Genomic DNA, 16,286 nt, shown 5'->3' on the forward strand with positions numbered 1-16,286 from the left:
GTGTGTATTTGTGTGTGTATCTGTGTGTATTTCTGTGTGTATCTGTGTGTATTTGTGTGTGTATTTGTGTGTCTGGAGGCCTCAGTGATGGACAGGGTGTCAGAGCTGCACGAGTTCCTTCATCTCAGTCGATACCTTCACTGAGTGACTCGGACTTCTTTCTCACCGCTGGTACATGTGAATGTTAGTGTTGGGTGGAAAAAAAGAGCGAGAGGAATAACAGGAGTGACAGACGAGTGATGAGAGATGGATGGAAAACCAACCGATGATTCCTCCTTTCTGTCCTCGGCTTGTTACCCCGACAGGAATCTGGGTGACGAAGAAGGAGACGGTGTGAGGAGAGAAACCAGGAGAGACAGAAATAAGGAGAAGTGTTTGAGATGGTGGAAAAAAGACGCTGAGAGGCAGTGGAGATTTGTGTGTCTAAAAGAGAAAGGAGAGACGACCTGCGACGAGCTGAACTAGAATTCAACCCCATCTGTGAACTACTGCAGAGTCGTTGCATCAACCTCTGACTCTGAAGCTGCTGCCAGATCTCTGTGGGTTTTTACCTTTAGGAGTGTGGATTATTGCGACATTCTAGTTCACCTCAATTACCCCAAACCATTTTTAATAGGGATCGACCAGAGTTGATGCAGAATATTCATAATCAAACAAGGCAGATATACATTTGATGCAATGTTTTAACAGCATGTGACAGCAGAGAACCTGTCATTCATAGCTAGACTTCTAAAACTGAATATGTAAAATAAACATAAGAGTGATTAAATTAGGACATTCATCTGTTTCTGTGGGATCCACTGATATCAATCAGTTTGTCTCCTGCAGGTTTCTTTCTGTTTTCTTAATCTTTCTCTGTTCTATAACTTTTATTACCTACTAAGCTCCAGATCCCAAATAAATTATTGTTTTCCCGATGGTGGGTCAGGTTAATCTTGTAACTTGGCCGCCAGCCGTTAGCATAGCCGTAGCCACTGTGAAAGAAGCTAATTTCCAACTTATGTTTCTTGTTCAGTTTCCACAGTCTTTGTTTAACAGATATCGATAAATATGCCAAATATCAGCTGCAATAATCGGCCAGACTGATCCCTAATTTTTAACATTTCCTTTTCTTGTTTTGTACCTTTCTAGAGTTATGTCTTAACAGCAGCAAAAGGAGGATTTTTGGAGGCAAATCCAGCAAAACAGAAGTCATCTGTAGTGTTCTAGTCTCCACAAAACATCTAGAAATCTTTATTTCAGCGAACAAAGGGACAGACAGAGAAATAGATACAAGGAGTGATGTTCTAGTGCTCCATACCATGTGGGAAAACAGAGGAAAAGTAATGCAAAGTCTACGTGCTGACTGATGCAGCATGCAGACATCTAAATACATCCCAGCCTTTATTTCTGCTTGTAACGATGCGTTTCGGATGCCGCTGCTCAACCGTTTCTTCCTTCTCTCTGCAGACCTGCTGTCCACCAACCGGTCGTCCATCTTCAGCGGACATCACGGCCAGCTGTCTCTGACCGCCGTCTTCCTGGACGAGTACCGCGACCGACTCTTCCTGGGAGGGAAAGACGTCCTGTACTCTCTGCTGCTGGGACCCACCAGCAGCGAGTCCAGAGAGGTGAAGGACGGCTTCTGCACACACTCAGTAATATATGGGATAAAATGGAACCGCACAGAGCTGCTGGGGTTTACGTATCCTAGAAGATTATTTACTACACAGCCCACATTCATCCTTGTATTTTGATTTAAGTTGCCAGCAGTGATGATGATTTACGACGTGAAGAGATAAGTGAAGGATTTTGTGTTTTTTTTCCCCCAGAATTCCTTCTTTGCAGAACATCTGTTAAAGCACTGACTGTTATAAATCAGCCGTAAATACTCAAACCGGGACAGACTGAATTTACGTTGCTGCATCACAAGTGAAATAATAGCAGGAAATAGTTATGAAAACACAGTTTTGAAGGACTAAAAAAGAAAAAAAAGATCCCACACTTGCTTTCTCCTGACCAGTAGTTTCTGGTCTGTACATGTCCTGATTACAGTATCTGTCTGCAGCTCTGGTTCTTGCTTCGTACGGAAGCTCCCTCTAATCTAAACTTCAAAGTTTACGTCTCTCTTCCTTCTCTGAAACATCTGGACCCTTCCTGTGGGAGAAACACCTGTAAAAGTGCAGCGACCTGTGAACTGAACTCGTTATTGAGCTCGTTAAACACTGTGGGACACTTTGTAGAAGCAGTAGACGTGAAAGATGATTTATGATCCACATTTACAGTCTTATCAAACACAAACAGGGAGGCAGAAAGAATGCTACACTGCTCAATTCATGATTAAAAGATGTCTTTTTATATCAGATGTTGTTTTTGATTAATAGTTTATATAAAGAATCACTGATTTTCTGTCGCTGTAACATGTTGCTTTGACACCTTGATTTCAGTCCAGATATATTAAGTTAACAATTATAGAGAAAATCTCTCTCATTTTAGAATCTGATCCATATTTAATGTAATTTATTCCACTGAACAGGAGACCTTGATGACCTTCTGCTCTGATTTGTGGAGTTTTGGAGCTTTTCTACCTTTGAGTTTTATCTTATGAGAGTTTTTATTGGAGGACTTTGCCACCAGGGAAATGAGTTTAAATTAAAAACAGGATTTCATTTCATCTACATGCACGAAAAAGGTTTCAGGGGAAAACTTCCTGCTTATATTCAGATTTTACTTTCCAGTGTTCCATTTAACTGGTTTCCAGCAGAACAGCAGAAATAATTCTCCCTGAAGTCTCTGGTGTGTTCGAGCACTTCAGCTACGAGCAGCAGAGTGTGTGGCGGTGAATGTGTGTGTTTGTGTTCATACAGAGGTCAGAATGACGGCGATGACACACAGTGAACGGCTGAACGGGGAGTTTAAAGCTCACAGAGCGCCAGATTTCACCCACCTCATCCACCTCTTAATGCTCCTTCATCTCAGCCTGGTTCTTGGCCGATGATCAGAGATGATGCTGGAGCCCAGTCTGCTGTTGGAGTTCAGTAAAAGAAAGGTTGAAAAGATGGAGCACATCTGCCAAAAACTCAAGAAATGAAATGAATTTTGTCTTTATAAAATAGACTATCTCTTTAGGAAAGCATGTTTGCCGTTAATGTTGATGAAAACCAGCTCTCATGGCTTCTACAGCGTTTTCCCAGTTATGTTTAGATGCAGTTTAATCACTCGCTAGACTCAGTCCTCCTCCAAGGCTGCTCATTCCCCCATATGTCAGAAATGCAGTATTTGTTTATTAGTTATTGATGATCAGAAATCACAGCAACGTAGAATAAGAAGATTGGGAGAGTTTGACAAAAATCAGCTGAAAATTCTTGAAAGTGATGCAGAATTTGTACAAACAGACATAAAATTGTCCACAATCACAGACAGACAGACAGACAGACAGACAGACAGACAGACAGACAGACACAGACAGACACAGACAGACACAGACAGACACAGACAGACAGACAGACAGACAGACAGACAGACAGACAGACAGACAGACAGACAGACAGACAGACAGACAGACAGACAGACAGACAGACAGACGGAGGGTGATCATCACATAACTCCTTGGCGGAGTAATGACTAAAATACCACATTTCTGAACAGCGCTAGGAGGAGGTTAGGGTGGATAGATGGCTATAAAATGCTCAACCCTCAGTTTTCTGTATTAAAACATGACAGTCTTTCTCAAATTTTTACCAGTTTTACCGTTAAATATTGCTATAAACATGAATGTTAGATATTTCACTACTAGAAATAAAATCAACATATTTACAGCTAGCCAAATGCAGTAATTAACCACGCTTACTGAACAAATGGATAGCAGATGTAGTGTTTCTAAACAAACTGGAGACACAAACACCAGAGTATCGGCAGCAAACTAAGCCTCTATAGATCCACCTCTTCATTCTCCTTTAATTCTCCTGTTTCTTGGCCGGTGATCAGACGTGATGCTGAGTGCTGAAACCTCAGCTGTTTGAGGATTCTGTCGGCCATTCAGTTCAGTAAAAGAAAGGTTTAAAAGATGGTGCACATCTGCCAAATGCTCCAAAATGGATTATCTAGGAGAATGCATGCTGATGTTGATGTTGTCATGACAACCAGTGAGTCCCACCGCTGATCTCTGCATCATTTAGTAAAAATCCCAACACCAGGATCTCTGTGGTTTCAGCCCAACATTTTGGAGAATCAGTTTGAAGTGTGAGATTAGAGGAAACTCAACGCTTTTATGACGCTTCATTACTTACAGAACTGGAGTCATCTCATGCATTCATGCACTCTGATCTTATTTTTTTAAAAAGTGAAAATAAGTTTTTAAATCCATAGCTCACCCCTATGTCCTCTCATACTGAACTGTAGCACTGAGACTTTTTTCAAATTTAACACAAACACCATGTTTTTAAGTTGACATCAACACAAACATGAATGCATAAGAACATACATACACATCATATGGCAACTGAGGAACTGAGCAAAATTCTTGTGCTTGTGTTACGGGTCCCAGAGTTTGCGGCCACAGCAACAAAAACATTTTTGGTTCAGCATCTTTTTGGAAAACACATGTAAAAGGTTCACAGGAATGAAGTTAGTTGGGGCCAGCAGAGTGAAGGAGAGGGCTACTCCCTCACCGCCTCTATTTCACTCACAACTATTATTATTTCTCCTAATCCATCTCCACTGACTAGATCTAGCAGCTTCATCTGCCACATCCCTCGCCGTCCTCCTCAGACTCCCCCTGCACTCCCAGCTCCCTCCAAAGTGAAACATCTGCGACAAAGCCCCTACAGCCCACCTCTACTGGACCAACTCTGGTTCTCCATCCCCTCTGCTCAGTCTGCATATCCAGCCTTCTTCCTCTCATCAGCTGCATGTATATATATATGTATATATATATATATATATATATATATATATATATGTGTATGTATATATATATATATATATATATATATATATATATATATATATATATATATATATATATATATATATATATATATATATATATATATATAAAATTATTTTATTTTTAAATTTTCCATTATATTTTAGCTCTTGCTTTTCTATATTTGGGTCTTATAGGGTTAATATTAACAAAAACGAAGCGCTTGATAATATACATAAACACAAATGTGATACATTCTGACTGCATCACACCAGAAATTAAATCACTGCCAAGCAAATAAGTGAAACTTCTTTCATCTGCATCACTCTTCTGACTCATCAGTTTCTTGGCTTTTACTGTCCATGTAAAGAAGTTTAATAACTAGAACATCAGAGCCAACTGTTGGGAAATCTGTTGCTCCAAGTTGTGGTTTTTCAGCTCAAACTCTGCCCACAAAAACTTACAATATTTGCTTGACTTAAAAACCTAGTTTGCCACCCTCTGCACTATAAATCTGACCGACAGTGTGGTAATGGGAGGTAGATGTAGTTCTAAGCACAAGGCTTCAGCTGAACACGACTCAGACGGTTTAAACTCCATCCATGCTGCCCAGAACTGGACCCAATACCTGCTGAATCAAATCTGGGCAATGGAAAGAAAAAATCCCCTTAATGTTAATTACCCAGGAAAAATGAAAACAAATCCAGATCCAGTGCATGTAGATGTTTCATATGGCTGATAAATATGCTCCATGCCTACAGATAAACACTATTGATTGATATTTGGTTACTGTATATGTGACGTTCAGGCTTGTTTCTTTGGCTCACGGTCAAAGATGCTGTCATGTTTCAGCAGGTTCAGACTTCTAACTGGTGTGTTTTCCTCAGTGTTTGGTTCCTTGGTGGATCTAGTTCTTTCGGTGTTTGTGGAGATGGCATCCAGCCTGACGAAGTGTTGCTAAACTCCAGAGAAATCCGTTAAATTCTGGTGTTGCAACGTAATCCTCTCTAGGAGTTAGTTTTTCTCTCTGCTGAGGTTCTTAGAAATGTCTTAGTCCAGTATTTATAATCAAACAATTCTGTCTTGATGCAGGGAAGTTAATTTTGTCCATAAAATGGGATGGAGTTGATCACAATGGAAATGCATCATGATTCAATGCACATAAGCCATAAAAACTAAAGGGAAAGTGTGTTTCATTGTTACACTGATATCCAGAAGATATGTGGAAATCTTGTTGAAATTAGGATAAAAGAAATGCATTTATTTGTTATTTATTTGCAGTATTTTCTGTGCTTGGAGCCAAATCAAAGTGCTAGCAGCTGTCTATTGTCGTTCCTCAAGCAATATTTGAACTATACCAAATGATTTTTATCTTCTTTCAACTTTAAAACCCTTTTTGATGATTTCTATCTGTCCATGATTCTGGAAGAAGTATTGTCTCTGGCGCCACTCTTCCTTCTGGGATCCTGTTTGTTTCAAAAGTTTCAGTTTGAAGTTAAAAGACGGCCTTTAGTCGTGACTGTCACTCGTTTCCAGCTTTGGATTGACGTTTCGTTTCAAACCCACTTTGTTCTAAGTTCAAAGATCAAAGCAATAACAAATCTGAGTTATGTTCGAGGCTGGACTCCAGATTAAAGAGAGCTTTGAAGAGATGAGTCAGTGATGAAGTGTTAGATAAAGGCAGGACGAGGACCACTGGAAGAGGTCAGCCGTGGTTCCTAAGGCATGGAGGGAAGCTCTGGATGGAGATCTGGAAAGTACTGACGCCAAACCGTTGTCGGACACGTTTTAACCATGGTTGATTTCACAGAATATTATGTATAATGTAATATAAAATGAAAGCTCTTTATTGTCGCTGTTGCGGTTCAGTAAACCACCCAATCACAGGAGACGGGAAGCTTTTAAAAGCTTCAAATCAGAGGGTTTATTCCAATATCCATAGTTTGCCAGAAAAAGTTTTAGTGTGTCCCAGAACACAGTTTGTCAAAAGCAGTACCCCAAAAAACCCCGATGTCCTCCTACATCCAGCCAGATCCTGCAGTTTCCAAACCAGCGTGTTTTTCTTTCTGGCCCACAATCCCATGCTCCGTTACATCACATGTGTCACAGCATCTCAGGCGAATAAAAACAAGCTTAAAGCTAGGACAGATGACAGATCCTTTCACATTACAGACTACAGCGGTCACAGCTGAAGGCTCATTATTATGACGAAGAGATAAATCCCAAATGTCTTCATACTGCAGGATACAGGAGGTAGTTTAGCTGTAGTACATGATAGTAGAAGGAATGGGAAAGCATGTGATTTGGAACACAGGACAAGTTTTTATCTGCTAAACTAGAAAGAAGAAAACAAAAAGAGCGGCTAAACAGCAGCTGGAAACAGTTCTGGGGTAACTTTTACATTGTGGAGGAGTGATTTCTGGATCAGTAACAGCTGATTAGTGGATGGAGAGCAGGTGAGGAGACGGAGCAGAGAGGGCAGGATTGTGTTCAAAATCAGTCACTATATGTTTTATACTGCATTATATAGGGTGTTTGCCATTTTGTAGTGCTGTCTGAATGTTAAGTTACAGTTGTTATCCCCTGTATAGCAGCTATAGACAGCTGATGGTCACTAACCAGCAACATCTTCGTTATGTGCAGACGGACGAGAGTCAGTTGAGATTTCTGACAGATATTTCGACGTATCTTCTAGGGAATGTATCTTTTCTATATGTGTAGCTCATCAAAATGACTACAGGCACGACACAAATCCATTAGTTATGGCACAAAAGTACAGCAGGTCCTCGGTTTATGGCGTCCTCGACCTACAGCGTTTCATCGTTACATCAGAACTGGTTATGTGGAACTAGTTGATGAGTGGAGCGGATGAATTCGTCGTCATGGTGCTATCAGACGGCTTTGTTTCCATTCTCTGGTTGTACTCCACCTTGGATTGTGCTACATTCACTAACTTTTTGTCCTTCATTATGGCTCCCAGAGTAAGTCAGACTCTTCTGATGCTTGGAAGAAAAGGAAGTGAAATTAGATAGAATAAAATGCTGGGAACAGGAGGAAACACCGACCAACATGGGTCAAGTTGTAAAAACAGGTCAACATATTGTAGCGACCCTCTGTGATGAATGAGTGAGACTTTATCTGGTTCTCTGCTGGTTTATTGAACCTTCATACAGGCTACTGTGGACCGTAGCCAACGCCAGAATAACTAGAAAAACCCCATAACTTAGCTCCAGAATTAGCCACCGTTCCCAGCTCTCTCTACTGCTGACTCTCAGCCAATCAGAGGTGAGCTAACTAAACATGGCACGTTCACTGACATTAGGTAAATCTGGAACTGAACAATAAACATTGAAACCTCAACATCAACAACAATATCAGTCTGTTACAATATTCTGTTATCTTCTAGTAAAATGATTCATACATGCATGAAAGTCGTTGGTATTCATGACTTTATGAAGAACTGATCGATATCGTGATGCATAGAACGGCTTTGGTTACATTTTCGTTGGAGTTCCAACTTACAGTGAAAATGGACTTACGTAGATCTGTAGGAACGGAACTCTGACTTTAAACTCCCTGTACTGAAATTTACAAATAATCATTTGTTTTAATACATCTAATGGAAGCAGCACAACACAAACAAGGAAATCAGTTATTTCACTCATTGATTTTGAAATCTACATTTAGTATAGTATGAATTAGTCTCAACAATAGCGGTCGGGGCGCTGCCATAGCCGTAATTGATCTGATATGTTTTAATTGAGCGACAGCAGGGATGTAATTAGTAGAGCTGAGACATGAATAGTGTCCTAAAATATTAGTTTTACCAAGCAGCTCCCTATGTAATCCATTACATAGTATTCCTTAGATAGGAAGGAGGGAATGAGTGGATGATTTCAGACACAGATAAGGAGAAAAACAGCAGAATACAACAACATACAGTCACAACCCTTTAAATGAAGATGACTGTCAGTCAGTCAGGTTTCAGTAATTTACTCTGAGTCTGTTTTATCTGTGATGACTCCAGATCTGTCTCCAGATTTTTCTGCTCATATAAAAACCTCTTTGTGATTCTAATTGTGGTTCGGGTTTGAGCCACAGCAGCAGAAACAGACTCTCATTTGTCCTCTTGACTTCATTTACGTCGTTTCTCCGTTTCTGTTTCTTCATTTACATGTTTTCCGTAGATGCACTGATCACTAACACACAGTAAAACCAGTCCTTTGTTTCTCCTTCTGCTTTCTATTCCCTCCGTTAGCCAAAACAACCAGACCAGACAAAGACTTATTGTCCAGAGAAACCCTCCTGTAGTCTGAAGCTCTGCTGAGACTGAGTTGGGCTTCAGTTTGATTTCATTTTTCATTTTGCAGAGGGCAGTGTGAAAATTAGCTCCATTGTTTGGGTCCAGATTTCATTTCATGCTTATCTGAGATTCACCTCATCTACTGGCAGGACGAGAGGAGGACTGGCGCTGTTCTAATCAGCACATCTTGGATTTATACTGGGAGAACTTGACTTGAAAATTGAAGACAGTTTTATATATTGATATTTTCTTTTCCTTTTAAAGCTCCAGATGGTCTTGAAGCGACTTCATAGCATCACAACGAGTTGCTGTGTTTCAGTTTGGTTTCTTATTTAATGCAAACTGTCTAAGAGTCTCCCAAAGACTTCTCCAGATAGAAGACTTCCATATCAGGGATTCTGAAAGCAAACGATTAATCAAATGTGTGAGAAAATGTTTTGGTTTGTGGACGAATCAACCATAAACACAAACGTTAGGATTCTATTCTCGACTCAAATTACCAAAATAAAAGCTGAAAGTGATGTCTGTAGGGCTCAGAGCGTTACATAATTCATATTTATTTATCTATTCACTGCCATGAACAAAACCAAAAGGATCTGCTTGGTTAGAGCTCAGTGGGAAAATCTGCTTCTTTGTCAGTAATTTTTGTGACCCAGAGACTTTCTGCTGGTGTTCTGAGCGATTTATCATCCTGTCTTCTGCTTTACAAGCCAAAAGTAAACTCCTAGAATCTTTGGCCGCCCTTTGCTTCATTTCATCATCTTTCTTTCGGAGGATCTGCTCAGCTCCAACTGCTACAATCTTGGATTTGTTTGCTAAATAATTCCCATTTAATGACACAGAGGCTGAATGTTGTTCTGATTGCATTTACAGACTTTCACTAAACTGCTGTGGCTCCCATGAAGAAATTACACTTTGACAGAATAAAGAGGCTGTCTGTGTTATTTCCTACATTAGCTCATTAATCATCATCTTTTCTGTTTCCCCTTTATTCTCTTCCTGAACAGATCTACTGGCCTCCGCTACCTGGAAACAGAGAGGACTGCATCCAGACAGGGAAGGAACCGCAGGTAAACATGGGATTTTCACATATTTACATCAATAATAGAGTATTCCATGAATGAAAGTACCCCCGTTTATAATAATAATATGATAAAATAAAAGCTGATAGAGATGAAACATCACAGATCCATCCTGAACTGGTGCAACTCCAGCTCAGTTATGCTCCTTTGTATGATCACTAATGTGTTCTCATTAGCGTTGTTTCCTCTGCTGTTGCTTTTAAATTTACTTCATAGTCAGTTTAGACACTCAGAGGTATCATGTTTCTGTTGGTGATATTTTCATACCCTGTCCTGCCAAATAAGTCCTCTAAAATCAGTGGTCCCCAACCACCGGGCTGCACAGAGAATCAAAGGGTTTTTATTTTAGTTCCTGCGGAGTCCACAAGGTTTTTTATTTTGAGAAATGACTAGATCTTCTTCCCGTCACTCCATCTGCTTGTTTCCTGCACTTTACTGTCAGTTTTCATCCATTAAACGAAACCGTGAATCTGACACCTGGAAAGATGAATAAAGAACAAACATCTGTGGAGAGACTTGATGCTGAAACAGAAGAAAAAGCAAATACATCTTATTAGCTTAGGACACATTTTTAAAATACTAACAAAAAAATAATAATAAAGTGGGTCTACAGATTTGATGCTTTACTAATATTGAAGCATTCTGCCTTCCAGAACGTTTGGATTTGTTTTTCATTCCCACAAACAGTGCAGCCTGGTGCTGATGCAAGATTTACATTTGGGACAATTTGGTGAGGTTCCCATTCTACACTTATTATAGATATGTGGAGATATGTAAACATGATGCAAAATATCATCTTGTAGCTCTTTACACCTGCTGCAAATCGAGATTCTGGAAGGCAGCCACAGTTTCTCATCCCACCCATTATCATCGATGACACATTTGAGGAATGTACTCCATAAAAGTTTACTCAGGTTCAAAGTTTGATATCTCAGAATAGAATCTGAATATGAAGTGTTTCTGTTGTGTATAGTTGATTAAAAAAAATGTATTTAATGGATGGGAATCATTTGGGATTTCCAATGAATTGTTCTTCATATACACAAAGTGCCTGACCTGTAAATATTTGTAGAAGTCTTTATTTGATGTGCGGTACTGAGTTTTAAATTTCCCATTCTCCAAGAGGTCACTCCTTCCATTTTTAAAGTGTTTCCTTACTTTTCTGCTATCTGCTCTGTGTAAACACTTCCTGCAGTTCATCCTAGTCCAGCTGAAACATCCCTGAAGTTTGTCTGTTGATTGTAGCTGAGTCTCTAACGGCTTCAGGTTCAGGAGCAGAACTTGGTTCAGAACAAATGGAGGTTTAGCAAATGTATAAATGAACATTTAGAACAGAGTCATTTAATGAAATATCACATTTAAGCATAGGTTTAGTAGTTCAGGGACCGTCAGAAACTCCCTCTGTTTTTCTTCCTCTACCAGCCTGGCGTCTCTTTTCTGTTTCCTGAACTCTAACTGAACGATGTCGCCAAAAACTAACTTAGTTCTTCATTATTCCACTGACTGCTCTCTACTTGCCTCTAGAACGCCTCCGTAGGGAAACAGACTTTCTCCAGACACCAGCTTGTCAAGTTGCTTCCTGGGAATGAATAGAGTTCTGGCTGCCTCCCAGTCCACCCAGTATCCTCACTGGGCTCTGCTCTAATTAGTCCTCTGATGAAAGGTGTACTTTTACCTTTAACATCTTATTTATTCTGCTTCCAGTTAGTTTGAATGATCATTTTAAAAAACAACAACCAACTAGAAACAAGAAAGTCCACAATTGCATCTTTTGGACGGTTCCAGGTGCAGTAAACTTCTCATTAATGACTTCCACTAGAGACAGAGTTTCATTTGGAGCTCTAATGAAGACTTGTGTTGGTTCAGTAATAGAGGGAATGGAGGGAGGACTGGATGAAGGTTCAGAAACACTGAGAGGAAGGAGGACAGGGAAGGACAATTAAAGGAGAAGGGGAGGTGTAGAACAAACACAATGAGAGAAAAACACTGGATGGACAGAGTTCATCTAATTAAAGCTTCAGGGTCGAATAGTCTCAAGAAGCAAACACAAGAAAGCTTCAGTTTCAAAGAGCATAAATGTGTCAGAACTTTGAGTTATTTTCCACCTCAAAGATATGTATTAACAGAAACACACCACAGACATGTATGTAGCTCTTCTCTAACACGCAGCGTACATGAAACTAACTTAAAACAGTTAAAAACATTATATTCTTAACAACCCACTGAACTCCAAGCAGTTTCTGGGTGTTTTTTGTTGCGATTACATCACTGCTGGCTGGAATATGAAGTCCTGCACCTCAATGGAAAGTAGAGAGAACTCGAAAATATCTTCTGTAGACTATAATAAAGTTAAAAATACACTACCATTCAGAAGTTTGGGGTCACCCAGGCAGTTTCATGTTTCCTATGGAGATATTCCATTAAAAATCAGCTGTTTCCAGCTACAATAGTCATTTACCACATTAACTATGTCTACACTGGATTTATCATTCATTTCATGTGATCTACATTGGAAAAAACTGCTTTTCTTTTAAAAATAAGGACGTTTCTAAGTGACCCCAAATGTTTGAACGGTAGTGTTTATAAATCTGAACTCAAAAATATCTTCTATAGAGTTTCATAAAGTTAAAAATACATAAATCTGAAGTTACATTTCTGTGAATGTGTGTTTTGCCCAAACTTTTGAACGGTAGGAAGCAGCTAATAAACCTGATATCAGACACCTGATACACACCTGCCACTTCAAACACTGAGAAAACCTCCACTCAGTCTAACCTGTTCCAGATGGACGAGGCTGGCAGATGACTATGAGCACTAAAAATAACAGTTCCTTCTACATTTCTGACTGCAGTGTGCATTTATTGTGTGTAAACCAGTGATTAGTTGAAGCATCCTGAGAGCTGCTGCTCCAACAGGACCAAATCTAACAATCAAAGATTTCTCCTCTTTGTTCCTTCCTCCCATTCCTTTTACACTTTGATTGCTTGCTTCCTTCTTCTGCTTTTTATTAGGGATGAACAAATACGAAGACGAGCACAAATGAAAAGGTTTGAGGGGAGAATCCACTTGAGAGTCATGAATGAGCTGAGAGGAGAATGCTGAGAGGACTTAGAGCTGAACAAACAGGATTCATGAGGCGACGTTCACAAATTAAAGTGGTCTTTAATTAGAATCTTTGCTTTATTTCAGTAATATTCTGCTTTAGTAGTGGTTCCCCTGGAGTCATTCATGATTGATAAAATAAAATGCGCTTTAGCTAAGATGGGAAAAGTCTCTGAAAAAGTTTTCAGATCTACAAAAACACTCAACCATTGCATCAACTGGGTCGGAGGACAATCAAATAATTAGTGTAGCAGCGTCTCTGTGTGATTCAAACACTGACTGAACCCTCAGGAACAGCCTTTTATTCCAGAAGCTGCAGCTGCTCAAAGCTCTGCACAAAGAACACTGCAGGATAATAAGTGTTCTACGTGAACCTGAACTTTGTTTGGCAGAACACTGTTTATTCTCTTTGTCTTTAAACCTCTGCAGACCAATGCTGCTGGCAACTTTAAAAGGCATGTAGCTCTGAAGAAATCATTTATCAGAACCAGAAACTGTAAAAACAGAAAGGCTTGCTGGATTTTCTACTTTCTGACCATCCTTGAACCACTCATCTGTTTCTTGAGTCCAAATCCAAAGCCTTAAATTAAGATATTTCATCAAAATGACTTCATCCTACATTTAAAATCCACCCTCTAAAATGAAACGTCCACACCTAAAAAACTTAACATTCTGCTCCAGTAGAACCATGAAGCCATCAGTGACTCACCTGAGACCAACAGTGACAAAACATCATGGACTCTTCTACACAACTAGGCTGAACTGCAGGCTGTGTAGGACCGACACGAGTACAGAAACCAGTTAAAAAGGTTTTGATTTCTGCAAAACGCACAGAGGAACATTTCCAGCAACCATCACTCCTGTGTTCTAATGCTACATTGTGTTAGCTAATGGTGTTGAAAGGCTCATTGATGATTAGAAAACCCTTGTGCAGTTATGTTAGCACATGGATAAAAGTGGGAATTTTCATGGAAAACATGGAATTGTCTGGATGACCCCAATCTTTTGAACGTTACTGTACATAATCATGAGCTCTTGAAAATGGGGGAAAAGTACAAAACATTGAATCCAGGCTGGTTTGGTGTCTCCATAAAGTTCCTGTAATTATATATCTATGGATGGATGGATCCATATTTCTCCTAAAATCCAGTCTTTGGTCCACATTTCACCAACCTTTGAGGCTCTAACATCAGTAGAATCTGATGTGTTAAAGTTTGACCAGACAAGGTTCCAGTTTTTGGATATTTAGACTAAAAATCTGTTTAAAATGACTCCAAATTTATGTCCAGAGTTCCTTGAATTTGTCCAAAATGAGAAGAATACACTTCTGTTCAAAAGTCAACAGTAGTATCTGTGCTGCTCTCTGCTCCTGTACTGTCCATACAGTTGAGGAGTCTCCATGCTTTATTCTGCTGGATGTAACTCTACCCTCTAGAACCAGAGCAGCCATAAAGAGTGTGTGTTTCTGCAGAATAGATTGAGATGTTGGTCAGCGTTAGTTCAGCTCCAGACGTCTTCCTGCATGCCTTCACGTATCTCGTTTTCTGCTGGTGTCAGAGGAGATGGATTACTGCTGCATCCATCTACAAACCAAACACACACGTTAGCTCTCATGTTTGCTGTCTTTAAGCACAGTCTGACAAAAGTGGTGGAAGCTGAAGGTGAAAGGTCCTCGCATATTTGAGCAGGACTTTTGTGTGTTTGGTGTCTCATACATATGAAACATAGAGACTGAAAACTCCACTTAAACTAACTTAAGGTATTTAGAATAATTTATGCTGTTGGAGTAAAAACAAACAAAAAAACAAACAACAAAGCATGCATTTGTCCTTCTAAACACACTGCAGCTGCAGTACTGTCTTCAACATGTAAATGCCTTTAAGGTCAGTGAGAAATGAATAAATCCAGAGGATTCACTGCTGAAATCCCCTGACAAATTCAAAACCAAATGTTCTACATGTAAATCTGACCCCTGATATGCATTATTATTAATCAAGTCAAAACATCATCCCAACAAAACTCTACACTGTGAAAATAACACAAGAGAAGGAAATAAAATCTCACAAAAAACTAAGAAATACTGTAACATTTACAAACAGTGAAACCTGCCGAAAGTATCAGCAAATATCTGAAAAACAAAATAAAAAACAACAAAAAAAGCATTTTAGCTGATTGAAATAAAGTAAAATGATCTAATTTTCACACATTATAAAGAAGAAAGTATTTAAAATACAGATTTTTTTATATGAACATTGTGATTTTAGTCGGTTTTTTTTTACAGTCAACATGTCATTTATCATTTTTTTATGAAATTTCATTAATTATTATTTATAATTTAATAAAACAAGCAAAGTTGGAAAGATAACAGTTTAAAAATTATTTAAATTATTTACCATCTTTCAGTTCTTAATATACAGAATTTTTGGCTTTTCAAATTAAAATGTTTGTTTACATTATGTAATTTTATGGTTTCTTATTGCAAAAGAACAAATCACCATGACTTTTTTTCTGTGATTTTACTAGTTTTTATCTCTAAGTTATTGAAAAAGGGGAAAATTTGTAGAATAACGTTAAAAATGTAAAAAAAAAAAAAAACCAAAAAACCCCACTTTTTTTTTTTTTTACAGTGTAGATCTATTTATACTAGAAACAATATCAATTGGATGTTGAGTCTACTAAGATACTTCCACCTGGTCAGATGTCCAGTTTCTGTCTCTCCTGAATGAAAGTCTGCCTCCAGTCTCCTCCTGACAACTTGTCCACCAGCTTCAGCTGTTTCTGCTGATAGAGTCTCAACCTCCTGACCTCCACCATCATTAATCACAGCTCAGATAAATAAATACCATCCAGAAGGAGGTGACTTCAGCTCAACATGCAGCGTCTTGCTCTGGCT

General features: G+C 39.1%; 1 protein-coding gene across 2 annotated transcripts in view; it reads left to right on the top strand.

Moving 5' to 3' along the window:
* The window catches only part of sema3bl (sema domain, immunoglobulin domain (Ig), short basic domain, secreted, (semaphorin) 3bl), an 83,318-nt gene that overhangs the window by 20,403 nt on the left and 46,629 nt on the right, over nt 1–16,286 (top strand). For both annotated transcript variants that reach the window (XM_055012826.1, XM_055012827.1), the window contains exons 2-3: nt 1,450–1,610; nt 10,217–10,279. In XM_055012826.1, coding sequence (XP_054868801.1) covers nt 1,450–1,610; nt 10,217–10,279 — 224 coding nt within the window. The remainder of the gene's footprint in view (nt 1–1,449; nt 1,611–10,216; nt 10,280–16,286) is intronic.

Source organism: Amphiprion ocellaris, chromosome 8, assembly GCF_022539595.1.
Source record: "Amphiprion ocellaris isolate individual 3 ecotype Okinawa chromosome 8, ASM2253959v1, whole genome shotgun sequence".
Lineage (NCBI taxonomy): Eukaryota > Metazoa > Chordata > Actinopteri > Pomacentridae > Amphiprion > Amphiprion ocellaris.